The following is a 24,344-nucleotide window of genomic DNA, read 5'->3' as shown; positions in this document are numbered from 1 at the left end:
TCACTTTGGATGTTTGTAGAGTGCCCGGCATAAGGAGCCAAGCTGGCTCATCAGACTAATGAGCTGGCAGGGATCCTTGTAGCATCGTGGGTGGGTGTTGTGGGGAGAGTCTTCCAGGATATTTGTATCCTGCCTCCCACTTAATGAGCATGCAAGTTGCTGGGTGTGGTAGGAAGGTAAAGATTACCAGATCGAGGCACTAGGCTAGCATGCGAAGCTGTACAGAAGAACTGGGGAGCTTGACAGCTCTCACACAGAGAGAGAATAATAAACACATGAGCCCCGCAATATTGCACTGGGACTGAAGGAGCTCAGATGTGCTTGGGCAAGAATGTTGGCATGGCTTGCAGAGTGCCTGGAAGCACTGAACTCATTAGGTTACGTTACATGATAGTTGGAGGGGAAGGCTGGGTGGGGCTGGGTGGCTGAGAGGGGAGAAAAACAAAAGAAGCTCTTTGTTCGGAACTTACAGGGTTCTCCAAATTCTAGTGAGGAACAAACAATACTTCCTGATGATTCTTGAGGGTATTAGGGTGTGGAGATTTTGGAGGCTAGTGTTAATGGCACTGTCTTGGCAACAGCAGCATGGTCCTATTGGCAGAGGTTATAGTTCCCTGGGGGAAAACATGGTTTGCATGCAGAATGCCCCAGGTTCAATAATTAGCATTTCCAACTGAAAAGATACCAAGTGGAGAAAAATAAGAACCTTGGACTGCCACTGCTAAGATAGACAGTGCTGTCTATTGTGAGTTCTTCCCAAGGCCTACCTGTGTAGTTGCAAGAACAGCCATTCTGAAGTGTAACATACAAACAAGTGGCATTTATTTGCTTGTCTCAGCTCAAAAATGTTCAGAGAGGGTGATGTTCCATCAGCCCTGCCATAGTTTACCCAAGTTAAAGTTCAATCCTATTTATTAAAGAAAAGGATACAGAGATGAAATAAAAAGAAAGATGCATTTGTATTAAATATATGTAACTATGACAAGTTCATCGTTCAAATTTCCTGGGCCTCTCACCACTGTTAACATGTAGCATGTCTGCCAAACCATATTCTCATTTAATGAGCTCCTTCTCTCCTAGAATGTCCGTTATGAAGAAGGCTCGGTTCACAGTTACCTGGAAATGTATCCCAAAAGCATTCTATAGTACAGCTGGAAAGAGAAACTTTGGGAGGAAGGAGTCACAAATTGAACTGAACTGGTGGGGTGGGGGGCGGCGGCAGACAGACAGACCAAGACAGAGAACATTTGAATGGTCCATGCCAGGTAGGAAGGTGACAGTGCACTAGCAGACACAGGTTGGATAACAGTCTCCTAAACATATGGACATTTTGGGAAACCCTAAGCAAGTTAATACCTTGCTATAGCCGATGAGTTACATTTTATGTATGCTTTATTTTTATTTATTTTGCATATTTTGATTACTGATGTAGTGCTGGAAATGAAGAGCCCAAATCTCTGGTGTTAGGCACATCTATACCCTACCAAATTCCATGGGTCTGATTATGCACCCCCTTATCCAAGTGATAGCCCAAAGTTCTTATTAATACAGAGCTTGCTTCAGGGAGAGGCAACTGCCACTTGCTGGGTTCTGTTCTACTCCAGCATGCCTAGAAGTGTGACTTCTGTGTGCCGCTTCTGTGGGCAGCATTGACATCACCCTATCATACCTTCGGCAGCATGAATTTCCCTTGCATCTCCACTTCATTTCCAAGTTGCCTAACCAAGCACCAACATGGTGACAGCCACATTTTACATTTCTGGCTATATAACCCTGCTGAGAGGCGGGTCCTGTGAAGCCACATTTAGTGGAAACATTCAGTTAACACTGTCCTGGGGCCTCAGCAGATGTGCTTATAAACTTGCCACCTGAACATTATATGCCAAATTCAGAGAAGAGTGGAGAGGCATCAGGAAATGGAAGGACCTTCCCCTTTGCTTTTGCAGTACCCTAGACTTGAAAGGAATCTTAAAAGCGAGATTTTTTTTTTTAATTCTAGAGAGCTGCAGATTGGAAGGAGGCCCAAACTTCCTTGTTTGTTGCATTTCACCAGTTGGGCTCAGGCTCCCTGCTGGTTTTGGTTACCCTAAGTAACACCATATTCTAGCTTAAAATATGGCGGGCAGGACTAGTAAGTGGCTTATGATGAACCACAGTGCCACAGAAAATGGGTCAGGGTGGCGAGCTCTGTGGAAGGGACAGATGGGCCACCACCCTATCTCGCATGTCAAAAACTCACAACCACAGAAAACATTAATTTTGGAATACCAACTAAATGCTCCTTCTTTTTTTTGATGTGGCAACCCAACTCCTCCTGTTCGGTGTACCTTTGTAAGAGTGGGGCCTAGATTTCTGCGTGCCTGGACCCTGCGTACCTGGGAGCCCTGCTGCTAAGTTCAAAAGTGAGAAAAAGGAGTGGGCTATTTAGAAGGGAGGGAGATGCATTCTGTATGCAGTCAAACCCGTTCCCTTGTTGTATCTTCACATGCTCCAGAGCCCACGACTGAAAACGTGTGTGTCCCATGGAGCTGAGCCCACAACGTTTAATATATGCGATTCTATTTATTTTATTTGCAATATGGTGTGTACAGTTGACATTATGGGAAAATATCATGGCGACGAACAGCATAAAATCAACAATAACATGAGATTCACAAAACAAGTACGAAATACATCACAGATCGGCAGAGGAGGTCAATACATCGCCGGTTCACCCCTCAGGTGAGCATCATCACCACTGGGTGATGAGATTCATGCCTTGGCTGGAGTGCGTGTGTGATGAATGGGTACTCCCCACCCCACCCCCTAAGATCTTCTCCTCTGATCGGGACTGAGAGCCGGCGAGGAACCTGTGATCTCCACCAATCCCGAAGACGCTCTCTCCGCGTTCCCTAATCTCCCACGTGACTTCTTGGAGAGCAGCCCCCCGTCCTGTTGCACTAAACGGGGCTGACGAGGGCGGCGGCGGCGGCGGAGACGGCGGCCCGGGGAGCGGGCTGGCTGGGAATGGCTGGCCGGAGCTGGCAGGGGCGGCGCTGAGCGCGCAGGAGGCGGAGCTGCCGGCGCGCCCAAGCAGGCCTGATCCGCTCCCCGGTGTGGGCGCCGCTCGTCGTCCTGCCTGGGCTCCGCTGTGCTGCCCGGGATGGGGCGCAGGAACCGCTGTTGCAGCTGGCCGGGCAGCCGCCCGCTCTGAGGCCGGGCCGGGCTGGGGCCGGGGGAGCCGCCGCGCCGTCCCCTGAGCCGCCCGGCCCGGGCGCCGAGAGACAGCGGCACCACGAGCGCACGGCGCGGCCGGGAACGAGCAGGCGGTGAGCTGGAGCGAGCGGGGCCGAGCCGGGGAGGGAGTCCGCTGCTCGGGGGCGGGGAGCCCAGAGGGGCTGCACCCATCGCGGGCGGGCGGGTGGGCGAAGAGAGAGACCCTGCCTTTGCGGCTGCCAGCCTCCTTTTGTTGTGGAGAAGGGGCTGGGTGTGTTCCCAGCAGGTCTTCCTCACACGGCTCCTCTCGGCGCCTCCATCACCTGCACCCACCTCCGGGGTTCAGGGGCGCATCCCCAGGCGGGGCGCTTCCTTCGGCACCTCAGCCATGTTTCGTCTGATCGCCCACTCCTGGGCAAACTGGGCATTGTGTGGACCGATGGGCTTGGGCATAGGTGTGTCGAGAGGCGCGGATGGATGCTCTCGCGTGTACCAGTTCTCGGTGGTGTGCAGCGTAGATGCGTGTCTCTAGATAACAGTTGTGCACGGATGTCTGTTTACAAGCAGGTACGTGGGCGAGAGTAAAGGTGTGCCTCTGGCTGTCTGTCTGCGCGTATCTCTAGGATGCTGGCACTTGAGCCCCTCCCCCAGCCAGCCTCGCTCCCCCTCCCCCAAGATGGCTCCTGCACAATCCCCAAGGCGCTTCTTCGAGCAGAGAAAGGCTGGGGCTGTGTCTGGGCCGCCTGGGAATTGGGGAGGGGGGCGCTCTGGCACCTGCTGCACAAGCTTGTTCTCAGCCCCTCCGCCTCTGGGCCGGATCACTTTTGAGGTTCTTCTACCCGTTTGAGGTTCCTGACAAGACGGGGGATTTCCTGTTCCAGGCAGGGGGATCCGTGGAGAAACAATGTAGCCTTTCTCTTAGGAAAAGGGAAGGGGCAGCTGCTTTTAGGAACGAGGGGCCTCACAGCCAAGGCAGCCCAGGCGGAAAATAATGGAGCTTGTATATGTTTACCAGGCTGTGTGCTCTGTGTGGAACAGAATGGCCTTGTTGCTGTCTTTTGGATCAGTTTTGCAAAAAAAGAAGAAAGAGGAATAAACACACACACAACAGCAACCCTTGGCTGGCATCCACTTACCTTTCCCAGGGCTTCCCCATGGGCTTCTCTTCAGCCAACTGGTTTTGTTGCCCCTTGGGAGCCCATATGGGACTAGGGGCTAGCACTATATATAGCCTAGAAATGTGTGTGCCTGGGAAGCAGGGGGCTCTGTGCTGCCTGTGCCTTCCTGCAGGCACCATTTACGAATGTTTCACTTTCCTGTTTTCACAGATAGGTAGATAGGTAACTTTCCAAAACAGGTAACTGTTAGGGATGCTTATGCCAAGTCAGGTCAGCAAGGAACATTATTGACCCGAGGCTATGTTTTCTGACTCCAGTTAAAACCTGGATATTTTTTAATGCCCACAAATTGTATAAACATTGGTGTCTGCTCTCTGGTGATCATCAGGCAGAAGACAAGACTGAATTTCCAGATAAATTATTCACAGCCAAGGAGCAGCCCAGCTGCAGTCTGGCTCCATTAGTGGATTGTTAACATTGCAAAAGCCCATCTCTCCAGCTTTGCTAACTTGTATTTTGCACAGCTTGCCTGCACTCTGTTTGTACAATGGGATATCCAGCTACATACTTAATCGAGGGGAAAGGAATGGAGAGACTCCTGTGAGGGAAAACACAGGCAGACCTGGGATGCCATCTCATTTAAGAGGCTGCTGTAGATAATATCCTAGGAATAAGATGGTGGCTAATGGGCTCCTGCAATGTGTACTAGCTTCACAAATAGTCTTTCTTGCCCCAGAGATGAGCTGTCTCTGACACACGGGCAAAGTTGCCACTTAAGCAGTTTCTGACTTCTGCCTCTGTTTCTCATCCTCTTGTGTGAGAGGAGGCCAAGGGTTTTCTTGAATGCAGTGGATGTAGGTTGGCAAAGGAAGTATCTGAGGATGAACTCGGGGACCAGCAAAGCTCCTGGGAGGAGATAATTATATTCCTTTGGCAGCCACTCCACTAGCCAGAGTGCAGGAAAGCCACAATTTTGAAGGAATTACATTATGGACTACAACCTCTACCAGGCAAAGCTAGCATGTGCCATCTAAGGGCTGTTTGGGAGTTATAGTTCAAAACTTTGGAGGGTGCTAAGTTGACAAGGGCTGCTTTAGGACAAGAGACATCTGGTTGACAGGTAAAACGTGGTGTTTCTAGGATGCCAATGTGTATCCACATATTCTGTTTTGAGATATTTTGTTCCTTAAGAGGAGCCATCTTATTGTGAACAAAGATGTGTTTGGACTGGTTTTCTCAATCTTCAGGTTCCCAGTGGCAGACTTTGGATCCCCAAATCTCAGTGGCACCCTGTGTGATGCTAAACTTTGGTGCCCCCCACCTCTCGTGCCCCGTTCTACATCACTGTTGTGGTGCCCCCAGTGGTGCCAGTGCCTAGTGCGGCCAAACTGGTCGCGCTACCGTAAAACTGCCTCTGAGGTTCCCCACACCCTTCCATTTAAGCAAGGCCTTGTTATCTTCACCACGAATAGAGCAAACTCTGGTGAGGTTATTCCTCCAGCAGACTCAGCAAGGCACTGGGATGCCGTCCTGGCACATGTTCTGAGAAATGGCTACTTTTGAGATTCCAGCTCTGCAATGTGGTTGAGTAGAGCAAGTGCACCCAGCCCATTGCGAACCGTTAGGAAGCTACATGGCCCTGAGACCAGTGTGATGTGCTCTGCAACCCGCTTTGGCTTGGAGCATGACCCATATACAGCAGTGGTGCTGGTGTCGGTTGGTTTGGCAAGGAAGCTGCAAATTTGTACGGGGCTTCTTTCATTCCCTGGACCATCAGAATGCCCCTGGCTATGTTGTCTTCTGCTCTTGAGCTCTCCTTAGTGTATGCTTTGTTGGGTGTGCCGTAGCGGCAGGTGAGATGTGTGAATCTCTGGAATGGGAATTGTTGCTTCAGCTCAGATGTTTATATTGTTCCTCTCATTGCACTTTCTTCACTGTGTCCTGGAGCAAGTAAGTAGGATGATTGGGACATGCAAGGTTAAAATTAAATGAGAGTGCCTTATAAATCCTTTTTCCACTCTGCTGCATTCACAATAAACATACCTAGGGGCATTAAAATACTCAGGGCACATGCCCATGATATATATATTTGCATATGTTAATTTCCGTTCACGTGTAGGTGTAAATTTAGGCTCCCTTTCAAAGGGAAAGCTAGCCTGCAAGCAAAATGGTTTTGCAAAAAAAAAAAAAAAAAAAAAAAAGGAGGGGGGCAAGAGATCTAGGACCTAGTGCAAAAGATCCAGGACTCAAGACTTCTGTTCTATCCCCATATAATGTCCCAGCATGTATTTCAGAAGTTGTGAAAAGCTGTGGTTTGTGTGCCAGGGTGAATGCTGTCATTTTAGTTCAACTCTTTTCAACCCCTAGCTCACAGCTGATATAAAAACTACCTGCACATAGAAATGTGGATGTTTGGGAGAAATCCATGCTTTCCCTGACATTTACATTACTTTGTGCATGCATTTTCCCCCATGGGAAAGCATTCAACCTCGCTCCAAACCTTCAGGTCAGATGATAGATCTTTAGGAAGAGTGTTACAATTTAATCTGTTGGCTGTGTGATCTAGACCTGGATGAAGTGAAGATTCCTATCCGTTAGGGTTGCATCCAAAGCAGCATCAACAGAGTCCTGCTGGCACAGTGGCACTTCTGTTTCTTCTCCTACCCCTGGTGTTCCCCCAAAATCTTCTCCAGAGGGTTCCCCAATCCTCCAGAGCTGATTTTGAGAGTGCATGTGGAGCTGAATGGGAGAGGAGGTTCCATTCCATTAGCGCAAGGTCTTTTGTACCAGTGGAACAGGAGCATTGGACACTGCCCACAGTCGTTGTGAATTTGGAGGCGGAAGGGAAGTAGTGATGATCAACTGATTGTTGTAAAATGAATACGGGAGTGTTTTCTTGTGCATACATATTTTGGAAAGAGTGACTACTCCCACACTCAAAACCAAAATTTATTCTGACAGCTCAATTGGAAGAGCATGAGACTCATAATCTCAGGGTCAGGGTCAAGGGTTTGAGCCCCATGTTGGGTGAAAGATTCCATTGCAGGTGGTTGGACTAGAATAGATAATCCTCGTGGTCCCTTGTATTCTATTATTCTGTTATTCACTGCCTCCCCATGTAAGGAGAGAGCTATTGGCTTCTTCCCTTTTTGTGAGGGTCATAGAACTCTATAGTGCAGTAGTAAGGCAGAAAGTCTGCTGTTTCAGTCACAAAGGATGAAAGAGATTTTATGGGATTAAGGTATGTGGGTGAATGTACTGAATATGCAGCTGTCTGACGTGCTAAATGCTTTGTGATTAGCCCAGCATTTGCCTGAATGAAACAGCTTATTATAACTTTCCTCTGTATTAAGCTGAGAGCCAGATGCTTTGTCGTGGTGCCTGAAGTAGTTACTTGAAAACTCCTATTTCCTTCCATCAGTGGCAGTGTGTGCAGTGAAATGTTTGACTTTGGCATAAGGTAAGACTCAAAATAAATAAATCTGTTGTTATAGAGACTTTATTCTTCTTCTAACACAGGGATGCAGAACCCCTGGCCCTTCAGATGTTTCTGAACTACCCATCAGCCCCACCGCAGAAATGGACAGTGGACAGGGATGATGAGTGTTGTATTCCATCAACGCCAGGAGGGCCAAAAGTTCTCCACCCCTGTTCTAACAAAACCTACTTACACACAGTCCCATGTTCAGTACTTCCTAACATTTCAAACAGCTAGAATGAATTAAAGGAGCAGGTTTATTATTATTTTTAAGCTGATATTTCAGGGACGCGGGTGGCGCTGTGGGTAAAACCACAGTGCCTAGGACTTGCCGATCGTATGGTCGGCGGTTCGAATCCCTGCGGCGGGGTGAGCTCCCGTCTTTCGGTCCCAGCTCCTGCCCACCTAGCAGTTCGAAAGCACCCTTAAGTGCAAGTAGATAAATAGGTACCGCTTTATAGCGGGAAGGTAAACGGCGTTCCGTGTGCTGCTCTGGTGCAGGCTCGCCAGAGCAGCGATGTCACACTGGCCACGTGACCCGGAAGTGTCTGCGGACGGTGCCGGCTCCCGGCCTCTAGAGTGAGATGAGCGCACAACCCTAGAGTCTGTCAAGACTGGCCCGTATGGGCAGGGGTACCTTTACCTTTACCTTTTAACTTGAGATGATGATGATTATATATTTATACCCTGCACTTTTCCCTGACAGGGATTATGAAGGTCTGGGCAGGGAAACAAAAATATTTGGGGGGATACCCAGTTCCACACCAAAAAGCCTTCCCCTGCCCCTAAAAGTGAAAAAATAGACTTATGAAACATTTTCTTTTGGAATGGTGGATAGAGTTTTACCCCCCAAAATGATTTCTAAAAACTACGTAATAGGAATACTTTTATGTAAGACTTTGTATAGTACAAGATCCTTAAAATATTATTCCTGTACACTTAGAATAAGCAGGTCATGAGTTGCACACTGAAAGCACAATTCTCAAATGCAAAAGCAAGTTGCATTGCTACCTCTGTGAGGCACTGCAATTGACATGAGAAAGATCCAGTTACTTTGCTTGTGGGCTTCCTCTTGTTGGCACAGTTGTTGGGTTTGTTTCTGTGCTCTTGCCTGGGCCTCAAAGGACTGTGGGTGTGAGTGGAGAAAGTAGAGGTTTTAGAAGTCTGATAAATATGATGACAGATATTAAGAAGCGGAAACTGATGGCAATAGCTCTGAAAATGAGACTGATTAACTTCCATGTAGTATCCATTGAGTCTTGGTCACCCTCTTTCCCCCTCTCAGTTCTTTTTATGGAATTGAGTGCTTTATGTCTGCTTGACACTTTGGAGGTCTGGAGGAGACAATAATATTCTTTGTCTTGCTATAATGTTGATGATTTATTCTCTCTGTATAGTGCTTTGCCTGCTCCTCATAAACTGGCAGAACCAAAGAGATGCTAGGTTCCTTACAACCTTCTTGACCACTTGGCCCACTATTGGTCTCTTCTGCTGAACATGTTGGAGCCTGTCTTTGCATGCAGGGAAAGTCTTTAACTTACTGAGGATTTGAGATCCATTGGCCACCCTTACCTGGTTTAGCTGGCCAGTTGAAGCCATTTCCTGGAGTGTGCCACTGTCACATTCTGACAGCCTATAGGAGCCACAGATGAGAGCTGAGTGCAGGGTGGGAACCAAACACGGACAAACTTTCCCAGAAAGAGCATTACGAGTCCGCTGCCAGAGGTACTCCTCCTCCCCTAACACCCTCAATCTGCATAGTGCATTTCAAAAGTATTGCAAATGTTTCAGGGTCCCCAGAAATGTCTATTTTGAGGTAGTGGTGGAAAAAACCCTGGGTTTTTTAATCATGGCTTCAATATTTCCAGAAAATTTACTTCTCTAATTAGACTTCAGACTCCTTGGGAATCCTAAGGTTACTTCTCTAGTTAGACTTTAGTCTCCTTGGGAATCCTAAGAGTGCCATCCTAACCATTCCTATTCAGAAGTAAAGGTAAAGGTACCCCTGACCATTAGGTCCAGTTGCGAATGACTCTGGGGTTGCAGCGCTCATCTCGCTCTATAGGCCGAGGGAGCCGGCGTTTGTCTGCAGACAGCTTCCAGGTCATGTGGCCAGTATGACTAAGCCACTTCTGGCAAAACCAGAGCAGCGTAAGGAAAGTCATTTACCTTCCTGTCGGAGCAGTACCTATTTATCTGCTTGCACTTTGATGTGCTTTCGAACTGCTAGGTGGGCAGGAGCTGGGACCGAACAACGGGAGCTCACCCCATTGCGGGGATTTGAACTGCCGACCTTCCGATCAGCAAGCCCTAGGCTCAGTGGTTTAGACCACAGTGCCACCCGCATCCCTCTATTCAGAAGCAAGTCCTATTAAACACAGTGGGGCTTACTTCCAGATAAGTGGGGCTAGGAGTGCAGCCCTGCTCTGCGTTCTGTTCTTTCTGCCTGCTTTCTGCTATTATCCTACAAATTCGTTGTCATAGATGAGGGGGGATCCTGCTGATAAGGATAAGATCAGATACTCTCCACATGTGTGCAATTGTGCCTTAGATCCAGCTTGCCTTTTTTATCCCCTCCACACACACACAAAAGGGACTCCAGCATGGGATGGCAGGATTTCAAAGTGAAAGTGGGACAGTCCCTCTTAAATAAAGCTCCTGTTGAGAATTGTTCCCTTCCAAATGCTGTGGAACTGGTGCCTTTTTCTGATAAGAGGTGTGATGATGGGTGATTGATCTGTGTTATCTGTCATGTCTGTGTGTGCAGGATGTAGGTCTTTGAGGGAGCAAAGGATAATTGAATACAGAAAAGAGGGCGTAAGGGGTGCTGGTCTGTTGTGGTAAAGGTCTAGTTCCAGAGCTGGTATCTGAGTTGCTGTTGGAGAGATAAGACAGGCCCTGATCCCTGGAAAGGGATGCATTGCCTAACTTGGATCATTCCCCTCTTGATTCCTGTGTCTGCCCTCCCCAAAGCTCAAGGGACACCTGCCCTTCTTTCATTTCTGATGTTAAGGGCAGGAGGATATCAGTGCTGGCAAGTGGGAAGCCCTCTCCTTCCTTCTTAATAACCCCTTGTTGAGTGCCAGCCCTTCATCTCTTTTGTTTTTGTTTCTTTGGCTGGGCTGCTTCTTGCCCATTTGCCAACATTTCTTTATAGGGGGAGATAGAATGTCAGGAGAGTTATTAGATTGAAAAAGCTCATCTACTTAGACTGGAATCAATGCCATAGTGTAAGCATGCATAGTCATTCTGCAGGTTGTGGGTGATGGTAGTGATAGGATGGCCACCCTTTCCCCATGAAACATGCCCAAAATTTGTGGGGAAGACAGAAGGGGTAGTACTTGCTTGCCTTTAACACACTGTGCTCTTATGAGAGTGTTTGGTGGGTGCTGCTGGTAGGGAAGGTGTATTTGCTGACCCCTCCATCTTTCCCAAACAGGCTTGGTGCCTGGGCCAGAGCCCCCTACACTGTGCCCCCCTGATGCTGGCTGGCCTGTGCCCAGAAGATGAGCAGATTGCTGGTGGGAGTGACCCTGGAGAGGATCTGCAAAGCTGTGCTGCTCTTATGTTTACTGCACTTCCTCATCATCATGATCCTCTACTTTGATGTCTACGCCCAGCGCCTGGACTTTTTCAGCCGCTTCAATATGCGCAACTCCTCCCGCACTCTGCCCTACGTCAACGTCTCTCGGCCTAACGGGACCGCCGGGCCTCTGGGCCCTGAGCTCCTGGCCCCGAGTGTGAAGTCCGTCAGTATGAACAGCACTGTCACCGAGAAGCCCTTACCACCTTGCCCAGAGATGCCTCCTGGCCTAGGTAAGATTACAGATGAGCTCTGTCTGCCTCATGCCGTGTCCTACAGAAGGCCCTTTAGTGGGGAAACTGTATTGCACTTATTGGGTTTATTTGTGCCCTGCTTGCCACCTGCTGTTTCCCTGTCTCTGCTGCCTGTCAATGCAAATATGTCAAGTGGCTTTGGCTCCTGATAATAGGAACTAGAAGATCTAGGAATCTGCAGAACAGGCATGGTATTGCAAATCATAGGCTCCAATAGCCTCTACCATTGGAGCCAATCCTGCAGTGGAAAAACAGTTGGGAATATGTAGACAGTATTTGTTGAAAGCTGGCAAACTGAATAGTGTTCTTAGTATATTTACAGTGATCAGATAGCAGACTTTTTATTTCCTTTTTTGCCATGGCAACTCCTTGTCTCTTTCCCAGCCCCACTGTACCTAGCTGGTGCCTTTCTGCAAGTGGGCTACAAGTAATTGGGGAAAGGGCTCAGCTTCTGCACAGACATGGCTTAGTAGGGGCTACAAGGGCTAGCTCCTTCTTATGCTGATCTCTTCTAATGAATGCACGAAGTAGACCAGCTTTCACTCACCTGATGCCCTCCAGATGTATTGGACTGGCTGTGGCTGATGAAACTTGTAGCGCAGAAACATCTGGAGAGCACCTGGTTGGTGAAAACCAAAATAGAGCATCTCCTCACCCTAGGGGGCAAAACATTTAAGGCATAGAGAACTTAATATCCTTATTCCTGACAGGTGGATAAAGAGTTGAAGCATAAGCTTTGGTATAGTGGTACCTCTGGATGTGAACAGGATCCGTTCCAGAACCCCGTTTGCATCCTGAAGTGAATGCAACCCACGTCTGTGCGTGCGCAGGTCACAATTCGCTGCTTCCACGCAAGTGCGTGACGTCATTTTGACCGCCTGCGCATGTGCGAGCGGCAAAACCCGGAAGTAACGCGCTCCGTTACTTCCAGGTCGCCGCAGCGCCCAACCCGAAAATACTCATCCCGAAGCTACTTTAACCCAAGGTATGACTGTATTAATATTAAACTCGGGCTAAAACTTTTATTAAACAATGCAATCTGCAACAAGCAACAACCTTTCCTCTTAACTCTGAATCACTTAGCTGGGTATTCGAGTTAACTCTGCTTTGACTGTTTGCTGTCTCTATGCTTGATACATGTTTCAGTTTTTAGGTTTCTTTGCTGATTTTTTCCTGGGCAGTGCCCTGCCAACTTGGCTGGTGAAAGGGACATGAGCTGTTTGTGTAAGTCAAGAGGCTGTGGCTGATGCATAGATAATGGAGTCCTTTCTCCTGCAGTGGGCCGGCTCCTTATCGAGTTCAGCACTCCCATGAGCATGGAGCGGGTGCAACGGGAAAACCCAGATGTGCGGGAGGGCGGCAAGTATTCTCCCCCAGACTGTGTGCCTCGCCAGAAGGTGGCCATCCTCATTCCGTTCCGGCACCGGGAGCACCACCTCAAGTACTGGCTGCACTACCTGCACCCGATTCTACGGCGCCAGAAGGTGTCTTACGGCATCTATATAATTAACCAGGTGCGTAGAGAATGATAATGTGGGGGCAGTGGTGCACTTGGGTCACTGAGCATTCTGGACTGAATGGTCTCATGGGCAACCCCTTCAGATGGTAATGTGCATTACGTCAAAATATGGTGTTCCAGCCCTGCTGTGCTCCAAAGCAGAAGGAGTAGGGCCTAGATATCTGACCCAAAGTTCTGTCCTAATGGCACCACAGATGCGGAAGAGAGCAAGATGGTTGGGTTTAGAACATAGGTCCATCTGGTTCCCTTGAGAGGAACCTGATTAGGGAAAGCGGTATGTTAGTTTTCATGAATATATGCATCTCTGTTCTGATTGGAAGCAAAGGCTTCCTGCTTTGTGGAGGAAGCAGAGTGTGGGCCTTACAATGCACCATGAACTTTGCACCTATGGTAAGTGTGGAATGTGACGTAGATGCTTCTCACTTGCTTCTCATTTAAAAAAATCAGGCCTGCTCTCTGACATGACAATAAACCTGAAATACAGTTGGTGGGACTTTGCAAGATCTATAAAGGGAGATAGAACAGTTCTAGAAAAAAATAGAATGTTATTCACAATGAAATGTAACAAGAGAGAGGTCAGCCAGCTGCATCAGGTAAGAGAAAGAGGGTCGTGGCAGTTGATGTGACCCCGTCCTTCATTATCTTTCCATACAGTTTGGTGAAGACACCTTTAACCGAGCTAAGCTGTTGAATGTGGGCTTCCTAGAAGCCCTTCGAGATGATGAGAGCTATGACTGCTTCATCTTCAGCGACGTTGACCTAGTGCCCATGGATGACCGGAATCTCTATCGCTGTTATGACCAACCCCGGCACTTTGCTGTTGCCATGGATAAGTTTGGCTTCCGGTGAGTTTGTGCACTTTGATCTTTTTGAAATGCCAGTGGCCCCTTGAAATTGTTCAGAGTGTCAGAGGCAAAATGGAAGGACGAACATATGACTTTATTGCACACATAACTTACCTTGCCAATGTAGCATAATTGAGACTGCCTTGTTGGAGACCGTATGGGGAGAAATATCCCTCCTGCAGTGTGTGCTCTCATTCTGTGTGGCTTGGACCTTGTGGGGACCTGCAAGCTGTGAAATATGTTTCTTATCCAGATTACAGTACAGGAACCTCCCCCATTCTTAAGACTACCATGTCACATTTCTTCATAATTTGCAGGGGTTTTGTACTTAAAAGTGGAGATATACAACGGCTTTGGATGAATCCCAAGCCAATGCAGTGTGCTTTGCAGGGATTCTGGGATTGTCCGAGACAAAGTGGAACCTCTTCAGGGATCCAGAGACAAAGTGGGGATTAACCAAAGTGCCTCATGGCACCGTGACAACTCTGACAATTGCCTGCTGAAAGCAAAACTAATGTAGCTAACCTTAGTGTATAAGGAAAACACAAGGGGTGTGGAATGGCTGAAGTAGAACAAATGCCAGGGTAAGGGGGGCGGGATTTTGCTGTGACTGACAGGTCAAGCTTGTAACCAGAGGGAATGAGTTCACCTGGAGTCTTCAACCCCAGTGCTTTGTGAGGAGGAAAGGAAATCATTTTTAGTTCTGTCCCCTGACTCCCAAGATTAACTTTAAAAGTCCCTAGTTCACAAAAATTGAACCAATTTGTCTGCCATTGGCAAGTTTCATACCTAGGGAAACTTCTTTCATGTCTGGTTTCCGAATAATTGCCCTCAAAAGACATGGGAAGTTTAAGTGAACACTTTTTACCCATCCCCAAACTGTGAAGGCTGTCCTTGTGGGAAAACCAATGAAGCTATCATTGAGAAATTTGACAGGATTCATCTTTCTTGGAGACTCTGATGCCTGCAAATTTCATCCAATAGTGGGGGAGGGGGAAAAGTTTCCTTAGAAAAATAACCATAAAATTTCAAAGGTACCTGACAGAAAAAAGCCCCACCCTGGAACTATTTGGCTGGCTGAATCCACTGTGGAGCAGCTAATGTGCCTGCAAATTTTATCCACTGTAAAAAGGGGGAAAGGTATAGCTTAAAAAACAACAACAACCCAATAGTGAACGAGGGGAAATGAAATCTTGTTTTTCCCCAACTCAGAAGCACTTGGGACTTAGGCATGTTGTTTTCTGAAGTACTGACTCAAGGTCCAGACTGAATCTTCCGTTTGGTCCATACCCCTAATTTAAACTTTGCTGCCTCTTATATGACTAGATGAAATGCTCCAGGGAAGTCCTTGTGATACTACATTATGGAATGGGCGCTTGCAAAACCTATATGAAGGTGATGTAAACAAGCAGACAGGATCCCCATGTGAATGTTCTGTGTTGCCTATATTCTTACCTGCCAAACATGGCAAAAGGAGATGGAGGAGGTACAGTGTGTATAAAATGGAACCCTGCATTCCAGCTAAGGAGAAGGGAAATGGGAAGGATTTAGGAGAGACCTGATGCAGTGGGAGCAATGGGTTGCCATCACATGGCTGATTTGGAAACTGGGATTTAGACTGTGTCAGGTGTAGCTTGGACCACCCAGGTTCTGTGCTCCTGAACCCATTCGTGGCTTGACTGATTCCCATCTCTCCTGCTTGTCCTCTGCAGGCTGCCATACTCTGGCTACTTCGGAGGTGTCTCTGGCCTGAGCAAGACACAGTTTCTGAAGATCAATGGCTTCCCTAACGAGTACTGGGGCTGGGGTGGGGAAGATGACGACATCTTTAACCGGTGCGTGAGAGGCTGGGCCAAGCCTAGCCAGAACTTGTTCTCTGCAAGTTGGTTGTAGTAGCCATGTAGTCTGTTTTTCCGTGTGGTGTCTCCTGGGAATGTGCTGAGTGGCAGGGAACAGCATTCTCTTCTGGGGTGGGGTAGCTGTGCAAATGGCAGGTGGTAATATGCAACACCTGCCTTTTCTATAACAATGCTCCCAAATCTGAGAGAGGAGGACATAGGCAGGTTGGTATTCCACAGCACATAACAGGCAGGGCCTGGGGAGCCAATACTCTGAAAGGCAGAAGGGGTTGGGGGTGCTGAGGACTGGAGGGTGAGGACTAACTCCAGCTTTATTTAGAGTTTGCCCCCAACCTGTCTGCTGGTCTTTGAGCTGCACTTTTTCTTCACACAGGATCTCGCTTAATGGCATGAAAGTGTCACGTCCTGATGCCCGCATTGGGCGCTACCGCATGATCAAGCACGAGCGTGACCGACACAACGAGCCCAATCCCCAGCGGTGAGAGAGACAATGTGCTTGCTAGCTCCCTACCTAGTCCATTGCAAGCTACATAAGGAGATAGAAAGCTCCCACAAAATTTCTGCACCATTTCCCTGGGCACATAATGGCTTTCAAGCCTGATTTCCAATGGAATATAATCTTCCAGACACATCTTCCCTTTTATAGCATACTACTCTACACCTCATGAGCAGAGAGGGGCCACATTTGTTTGCCTCCCTGTAGAATGTCCATGAAACAAACCAAGATAGCCTACAAGTCCTTAGCCTTCCCCCAGAGAGTGTTTTCTATTACTGCGTGTGCATTCCTCTCTTTCTGATCTACCCCCCGTTTTAATTCCGCTCTCTGCCTCTTCTAAGAGACACAGACATGAATCAGAGTCCCAACCATGCACCAGGTGTGTTTGGTTAAATCTATGTTCTGCTAGTTCTAGGCAAGGAAAGAGAAAGGCACTCCTGTCCTGTGCCCTAACATTTATTGTCTGGAACCAGAGAAAAGCCACAGCTGGCATGGTTTCAGGGCAATACACTAAACCTTATTTCATGAGACCCTGACATTCCACTTGAGAAGGTTGTGTGGTGGTAGTAATCACCTATCATGAAAACTAAATGCAGTCACCATCCATGGCCCTCCAGGATCCTATGACGCCATCACACTTTGCAACCTTGCTATATCATTTGACAGGGACTGTTGTTTTACAGCTGAGCTCTGGGTGGAGAAGCTCACTCTGTTACTTGGGACTTTCAACCTGGGAGGGCTGTGCATGGTGACTGTCCGTTCATGTGTTCAGAAGACACAATTTCATTTTGGAAGTCCCACAGTGCTTTGTATGCTGGAAATCTGACATAAGAAATTGCTTTATTGTGCGTGGATAATGTCACGTAAGGCTCTACCCAAAATCCTTCCAAGTGGCCTGAACTGTCATTAGACTCTCTATTCCAGGCTTCCTCAAACTCAGTCCTACAGATGTTTTTGGCCTACAACTCCCATGATCCCTAGCTAGCAGGACCAGTGGTCAGGGATGATGGGAATTGTAGTCTCGAAATATCTGGAGGGCCAAGATTGAGGAAGCCTGCTCTATTCCATTCATCAAGGAATGGCTTGTAGGTTTAACTTGAATTAACCTAACTGCCTACTTTCATGTGTAAGATGAGTTTTTCTCTGGTTCTCCTGGCAGGTTCACCAAAATCCAGAATACCAAGGTGACCATGAAACGCGATGGCATTGGCTCGCTTCAGTACCGCCTGGTGGAGGTGGTTCGTCGTCCCATGTACACCAATGTAACCGTGGAGATTGGCCGCCCACCACCACGCCCCCCTCGGGGCTGACTCTTTGCTGCCTGGCTCTGCCCATGGCCCCATGCATGAGGAGCTGTGCGGATCCCAGCCCTGACTGGTTCAGAGGACTGTGTCCTGGCTTGGAGGAGCTGTCTGCCTCCTTTGTGGGGATGCGGGAAAGGCCAAGACTACACCTTCGCCTTGCCCCAGCCTTTGGCTGAAGCCCATCTCCTGATCACTAGTCAGTTCTCCACAGTGCCCTTCACAGGTTGGGGAGGAAGTGTGAGTGTGTCATGGTGCCTGGCGCAGCGCTTAGGGGTCCTGGGCACAGCCAAGCCCCACTCCTGGCTGGAAGGCACTGAGAGCAGAGAAACCTTGTGCAGGTTCTTGAACCTCCCTATCCTCTCCCAGAACTTTTCACAGAGCGGCATCCCTTAAGGATCCCGGAAGTACAGTACAGGTAGTTGTTTTCCTTTCCTCTCAGTGTGCAAGAGTGCCATTTGAGCCTTCCTTCCAGGGGGTGGCCTGGCCTTACGACAAATGCCAGCTCGCAAGGTGTCCAGGTGGTTCACTCGTGCCCAGCTGAGGAGAAGCTCTTCCAAAGGAGAAGCTCTCATGGGCCTGGCCACTGCCCACCTCCATTCATGGCTTGGTGCTGTCCCCCTGCTGGGCCCTGGGTGTCACTTCTGGCTCCAGTAACACAGGGGCGTTTTATACAAAACCCTCATTAGAATACTTGAGTGCTTCCTGGGTTAGTGTGACAGGTAGCCTGTCTGTCAAGGGACAACAGGTCATTCTTCCTAGCAGTGTTTGCTCTTCTGTCTGTGAATGGGGAATATTGGTTGGGCAGTGTGTGCTTCACTTCTCAGCAAGGGTGGAATCAAAATGGCATGGTTCTGCCTACTCTCTGGTGTGGGCTAGCTTCTCTTTTTTACAGGCACCGATAGGCCTATGGCCATGGCTACAGAACAGAGGAAGGTGAAGTTGGCTTCTTGCTGCCTGTCCCCTACCTCTCACCTCCAACCCACTTACCCCATACCAACCCTCACTCACCAATCAACCTTCCCGCCATCTGCCAGGCAACCTGCCGTTGACCACTCATCGTGCCCTCTTTGTCAAGCTGCCATCTGCCACCACCTGAGGCCAGGCCCCTGGGTCCGACCGTCTGCTCATGACACATGGTGGCCGTGTGCCTAATTCCTGGAGCTAGGAAGCTGCTGGTGTCCCTCATCTCTGGTTATGGTGCCTGGCAGGTAGAATCTCCTGCGCTGGTCCACTTTGGGATGGCAGCTGGGCCAGGCTTGAAGCCAGGCACCAGCGTGTTGCGCAGCCCAGGTGTTGGTGACTTTTGTACATTTGAATGTTTTGATCCCTTTTCAAGCCTATGGTGAATGCAGCACTGGTCACTACGATCAGACTTTTGTATTCAATAAAGTTTCAAAACTTGGGAGACTCCTTGCCTATGGGATTCAGGTGGGGTCTGTGGATAGAGGCAACACTGCAGGTTTATGCAATCTATCTTGGCAAGGTACAAAATTAAGAATTAAATTCGTTTCCAAATGAATGGCACCTCATTGTGCTTCCCCAACATGTTTGTTTAAACCAGGGACTGGGTTTTCTGGCCCAGGAAACTCTGGGCATAGTTACTCAGCCCAGAAGACAAGAGAGAACTATTCTACAAGGTTCTTTTATTGATGCTCACACACAGAGAAAAACTGTTAAATAGTAGCAAAAGATGCTATGTTTAGTTGAAGCTGGAGTGGGAATGTGGTGGTGGTTGGTGGGTGATTCCCTAAATCATATGGGGAACCTCTAGCTCTCAAGATGTGGCTAAATTATTCCTAACCATTAGCCATGCTGGCTACAGCTGATGGGAGCTGGGAGTCCAACTATATCTGAATGGCCACAGGTTGCCCACCCATCCTAAATAAAACGGGCTTTCTCATATGAGCTACTCCCCTGTGTTATAACTCTAGACATCGTCAAGGGAAAGGGGGTAGATCTGGAAAGGGGTCTGCGACTGGCAATTGCTTATGTGTATGGTTGAAGGAGTTGGGCCAGGGCTGGGTGTAAGGGCACACTAGGGCTTGTCTGGGTAAGCAGAAGCCTTGCAGGTGCTGAAGAATGGCTGGCCCAGGAATTGTTTGGTGTTTGGAGCAGCTCAGGTGTGATGTGCACCTGTAGCCCGGCATCCCCGTAGCCGCTCGCATTTAGCTAAGCGGTTTCCTTCCCAGTAACCGGCGTCCTGGCCATCATGACAGCGGCAACGGGTGCAGGGCCCCACCCATATGCTCTCCCCAGCAGGAATTACGCGTCGCTGGCTCCCATCCACGTAGCAGTTGGGCCCTGTGGAGAGACATGTCCATGTATTAGAGTCTGCCATTGTTTGCAGAAGTCTCATCGTGACTTTTAGAAGCAGAAATGGCAAGCAGTTTAAGAGTACGTGTGTAGGTGGGGGCAACCCAGCCAGATGGGCGGGGTATAAATAATAAAATTATAAATTATTACTACTCCAGCCTTGCACCCCTATCCTCTACCGGGAGCTCACCTAGTGCCTGTTCGTCCACAGGTTCTGTGCTACAGGCTGCTTTTGTACCAGGAGGACATTTTTCATTTTGGGGGGGAGCCCCTCTTCTAACCCTAGGGCCAAACACCTGCCAAATCCTTCAAGAGGAGGTGGGGGCTACCAGGTGTCCCGCCATCCTTTCTAAGTAGGAGGCTTCCTGTTCAGTTAAGCAACCTTGTGTCTGGTCAGCTTGGCCCAATTCCTCTCGCTTCCCTGCTCCAGTAGGACAGGGGCCCTGAACAGCGAGGGAGACAAAGTTCTCTCCCCCTTCTGGACAGCTTGAAGTGGAACACTTGTCCCTTGCTGTGAAGGTGTGTCTTTCTCACCGTCCTCACAGGTGGGGCAGCAGTGGCCCTTCTCGTAGACTGGATTGACACAGGGCGGAGGGGCACAGTCTGCCACTAGGCAACGAGCGATGCCATCTAGGTCACAGGTACACTGCTCACACTCTGAGGGCTGTGAGAGACAAATATTGGTCAATAGAGCAAGGCAGCTTTACGTGGACTGCACACGGTTGTTATGATGATGATGCAGCTCCAGAACTATTTTGCATCAGTGGTGCAGAAGCTTATTCTTTTCTGAGACTTGCATTCCCTTGGGAATCTTCAGAATTGCATGCCAGTGGTGTGCTGGTTCAGAGTCAAAGTGGGTAGGGCACCTCCTCTGCTACCCTGTTTCCCTCCCCCTTTTCCTCCTAATGAAATTAGGCTGAGAGAAATAGGTTACCCATCCCCCCACCACCACCAGGTTGCAGAATTGACTGGATTTTGCAGTTCCAGAATGAATTAGTCATGTCTTCTGTCTGTAACTTGCAAAAAGAGATGTGTGTATGCAAGCAGGTGGGAAACTCATGCCTCAGATACTTAATTGGATTAGGCTCCTGGCTGCATCTTTGCTTACCTGTATCTGTGCTTTAAGTATCAGGGGAGGGGGTGATCACAAAAGAAATATAAGGCCCATCATCTTCCTTTTTTTGTAATGTGTGAAGAAGCATTCCAAACTGAATGCATAGCCATAGCAGTACTGGGATTATACCATCAGATGGCACTATCAACCAAGAATTGATAATGAGGGAGGAAAAGCTTCTGTCCCAATCTCCCTTGACTTTGTGTATCTTGTCAGCTCTGGCCAACTCAAGATTACTCTCAAATAATCATGCGGCTGGCCACTGGGGAAACTGACTGGTCATAAGAAAATGTTGACTAGAGAAAACTGTGAGTGAGTGAGAGATTGTCCCCAGTAGCACAGAACCATCAAGGATCCCAATATGCTAAAAAGGCCCATGAATGTGTTTTGGAACCCATTAACCAATCAAGCTCCTCCTTAAAATATCCAGCAAAGGATACTGAAGTCATTTTCAGCACCTCACCTCTCATTCACTTTCTCACTTGCAAAACATGAGGTAATTCTAGCCAAGCCACATGCTTTTGTTCTCTGCCCTAAGGGGAAAATTCCAAGATTCTACCTTCTGTCAAATTCCCTCCCTCCTGAACTAATAGATTGGTTGTCTGATTTCACATCTTCAGGGTGGGTGATGATAAAGACTGGGCTCCACTGAAGTTCAAGTGGTTGCAAATAAAAACATTGGTCACTTGTTCTAGATCACTCGTCACAATACTTTAAAATAACAAAGCTGGAAGATGACATCAACATTTAACACCAAAAATCATATCTTAATGATGTAATTGTCCATGATCATCTTTATAACTCCAGGGAAGGAGATTGCACAACTTCACTGGCAAGTTGATATCTTGTTCTTACTACAAACCTACAGTACAAAGGAAAGTGTTTACCCTTCCTAATTACAGAACTTTTCTCTCTCTAGATCTACAGCACTTGTCTTGCTTGTAAGCAAATGCAAGATAACCTAGTTCCAGGAGGTGCTGGGAAGCAGCCCTATATTACTGTATCCACAACCCAGATGTTCTGGACCTAGAGCAAAATGGCCATCCCTAGTAAAGAACTGAGAAGCTTTGGCTGAGCAAAGTATTTTAGGGCAAGTTAGGCCCCAGCTAAATGGTTCTGGATAATCAAAAGCTTGCTTGCTATTATATGATATTTTGGTTGGCCATAATAAAGTTATTATTTGGGGGGAAATTATGGCTCAATATGGCTTTGCAGAAAGCATTTACTTTCTGTGTACCTTTCAATAGAATTTTGTGTTTGGGTAAATGGGACAGGCCAAGAGATAAGTCATCAAACAGACACACAATAATTTGGTGTTTAGCTAACGGACAATTCACCTAGGAAGAACCCCACTGCCCATTCTTTGACTATATGTAGCAACTGGTCCTTTCTTCATCAATACACTTATTTTTTGCAAACACTCAATTCATGCTATCCAAAGAGGCATGGAGCCCAGGAATGGAGGGCAGCCTCAGGGCCAGAATTTGACTCCCTTCGGCTAGTGCAGGCTTAGTGCCAAAAATACTCCTTTCCCCACCCACCCTCAATTGTCCAAGTCAGCCATGCTAGAGATTGTTTGGTCTGACTCAAGTCCTAAAATAAACTACACACATTTTTGGCAGCAACAGACAATAGCCAGAAGCAAGGTCTGAACAGGTCAATGTCAGGCCTAAGAAATGGATGAAAATGAAATTCAGTTAGTCAAAGGATGCTCAGCTAGGTACTACAGCCAATAAAATTGCCTTCTGAATTATTAAAGAGCTTTGGTTTTATGGGAACATCTTAAGAGCACCTCCAGCTTCATAAAGCACTTTTGATTTGGTTACAGATAGGTAGCCGTGTTGGTCTGCCATAGTCAAAACAAAAAATTTTTTTTTCTTCCAGTAGCACCTTAAAGACCAACTAAGTTAGTTCTTGGTATGAGCTTTCGTGTGCATGCACACTTCTTCAGATAGAAGAAGTGTGCATGCACACGAAAGCTCATACCAAGAACTAACTTAGTTGGTCTTTAAGGTGCTACTGGAAAAAAAATTTTTGTTTTCACTTTTGATTTGGTGCTTCTCACCCACTTTGGAAAAATGCAATTTATTAGTTTTGTTTGTATTTGTGTTGTATTTTCTTTTGCTTCAGCAAACTATAAAGACACAGCATTCCTGCTTCCAGTCTCTTACTCTCCTGCCTAGGCCTCCCTTTCAGAACAAGATTTAAGAAACAGAAGTGACCGCTTGCAATTCTTAGACAGTGCCTTTTTCAGGAGCATTTGCCTTTTCTCCTGCTTTTGAATATCCTCACTTTGCCATCCATCACATATCCATCCCTGCCCACCTCGCTCTAGATTCCTTCTCATGCCACCCCCATGCCTAATTCTCCCGTGAATGCCTTACCTGGAAATGCTGCCCCAGCTCATACACTTGTCCACGGTGCTCACAGCCAACCCTTTCGCAGCGTGGGCAGCAGTCGCTGGGGTAGTGGCTGACATGAATGCAGGCAGGTGGCAGAGCGGTGCAGTCCGTGCGGGCGCAGGCGGGCCCCTCCGCTGTGCACTCGCACTGGGTGCAGTGGTCACTGTCCAGGAAATACCACTCCCCAACGTAGTACAGGCTCCCGTTGGCATCGCACGTGGTCACTGGCCCTGCCAGTCCTGGGATGGGCACCAGAGTCAGCAGCAGCGCTAAGCTCAGCTGTGCCAAGGGAAAGGGCATCGCTGAACTCGAGGGACAGATGCCGGGCATGGGAGTTGGCGAGAGGGAGGAGCAGAGCAGCAGCAGCAGTAGGGAAGCGAAGCGGAGGAGAGCTGGCGGGGAAAGTGGGCATCCAGTCCGCTCCAATGCCGCCCGCGGGGTCCCGCCGGGAGGTTGCCTGCTGAAGCTGCGGCTAAGAACCGCCCTGGCGTGCCTCGGCCTTTGTGCAGCCGCCGCCCGGCCCGGCCCGCCCCTTCTTGCAACCCGAGCCCGCCCAGGGGCACAGCACCCCCTCCCCAACGGAGCGGGCGGGACCGGGGCGGTGGGAGGGACCTGGCCCCCTATCTGCACCTCAGGAAAAGCCTGCTAAGAAAAGTCCACTGTGCTCCCTCTCCAAACCCCTCGAACACTCATCCGGGGAGCGAATGCTGCGTCTCCCCAGTTCCCAGTCTCCGTGGCCTCCAAAACACGCGCAGCTCTATTCCCCCCCCCCTCTATTCCTGGGAACATTAATGGGCAAAGAAAGAAGTTTCTCAATACTGTACTGTTGCCAAAGCGTAAAGCCAGTGGGACCCCTTCCGGATG

The 24,344-nt window shown here is 48.5% G+C and overlaps 2 protein-coding genes across 5 annotated transcripts; one reads left to right on the top strand and one right to left on the bottom strand.

Annotated features, from left to right (window-relative positions):
• The first annotated feature begins 2,941 nt into the window (after window positions 1-2,941).
• On the top strand, window positions 2,942-19,058 carry B4GALT2 (beta-1,4-galactosyltransferase 2). Of its 4 annotated transcripts, XR_014549475.1 has the most exons (8): window positions 3,075-3,308; window positions 11,231-11,607; window positions 12,907-13,142; window positions 13,802-13,992; window positions 15,705-15,827; window positions 16,225-16,329; window positions 17,507-18,522; window positions 18,554-19,058. XR_014549475.1 is itself a non-coding variant. In XM_083619943.1 (7 exons), exons 2-7 carry the CDS (start codon window positions 11,298-11,300, stop codon window positions 17,655-17,657), a joined length of 1,116 nt encoding a protein of 371 aa, XP_083476069.1. In that variant the 5' UTR covers window positions 2,942-3,308; window positions 11,231-11,297; the 3' UTR covers window positions 17,658-19,058. The 4 variants fall into 4 exon arrangements, 3 of the variants coding, with proteins under 3 accessions (XP_083476069.1, XP_083476071.1, XP_083476070.1); XM_083619943.1 differs by having other exon boundaries at window positions 2,942-3,308; window positions 17,507-19,058; XM_083619944.1 differs by lacking the exon at window positions 3,075-3,308 and adding an exon at window positions 3,564-3,762 and having other exon boundaries at window positions 17,507-19,058.
• A 219-nt stretch (window positions 19,059-19,277) lies between these two features.
• Window positions 19,278-24,030, bottom strand: LOC310765205 (von Willebrand factor C domain-containing protein 2-like). Its single transcript, XM_083619990.1, has 3 exons — window positions 23,463-24,030; window positions 20,499-20,628; window positions 19,278-19,952 (listed from the first exon to the last, which is right to left on the bottom strand). Exons 1-3 carry the CDS (start codon window positions 23,808-23,810, stop codon window positions 19,768-19,770), a joined length of 663 nt encoding a protein of 220 aa, XP_083476116.1. The 5' UTR covers window positions 23,811-24,030; the 3' UTR covers window positions 19,278-19,767.
• Between the last annotated feature and the right edge of the window lie 314 nt (window positions 24,031-24,344).

The sequence above is a fragment of the Podarcis filfolensis genome (genome assembly GCF_964270895.1).
Source record: "Podarcis filfolensis genome assembly, chromosome: 6".
NCBI classification, from domain to species: domain Eukaryota; kingdom Metazoa; phylum Chordata; class Lepidosauria; order Squamata; family Lacertidae; genus Podarcis; species Podarcis filfolensis.
This window is presented reverse-complemented; position numbering and strand designations above follow the sequence as displayed.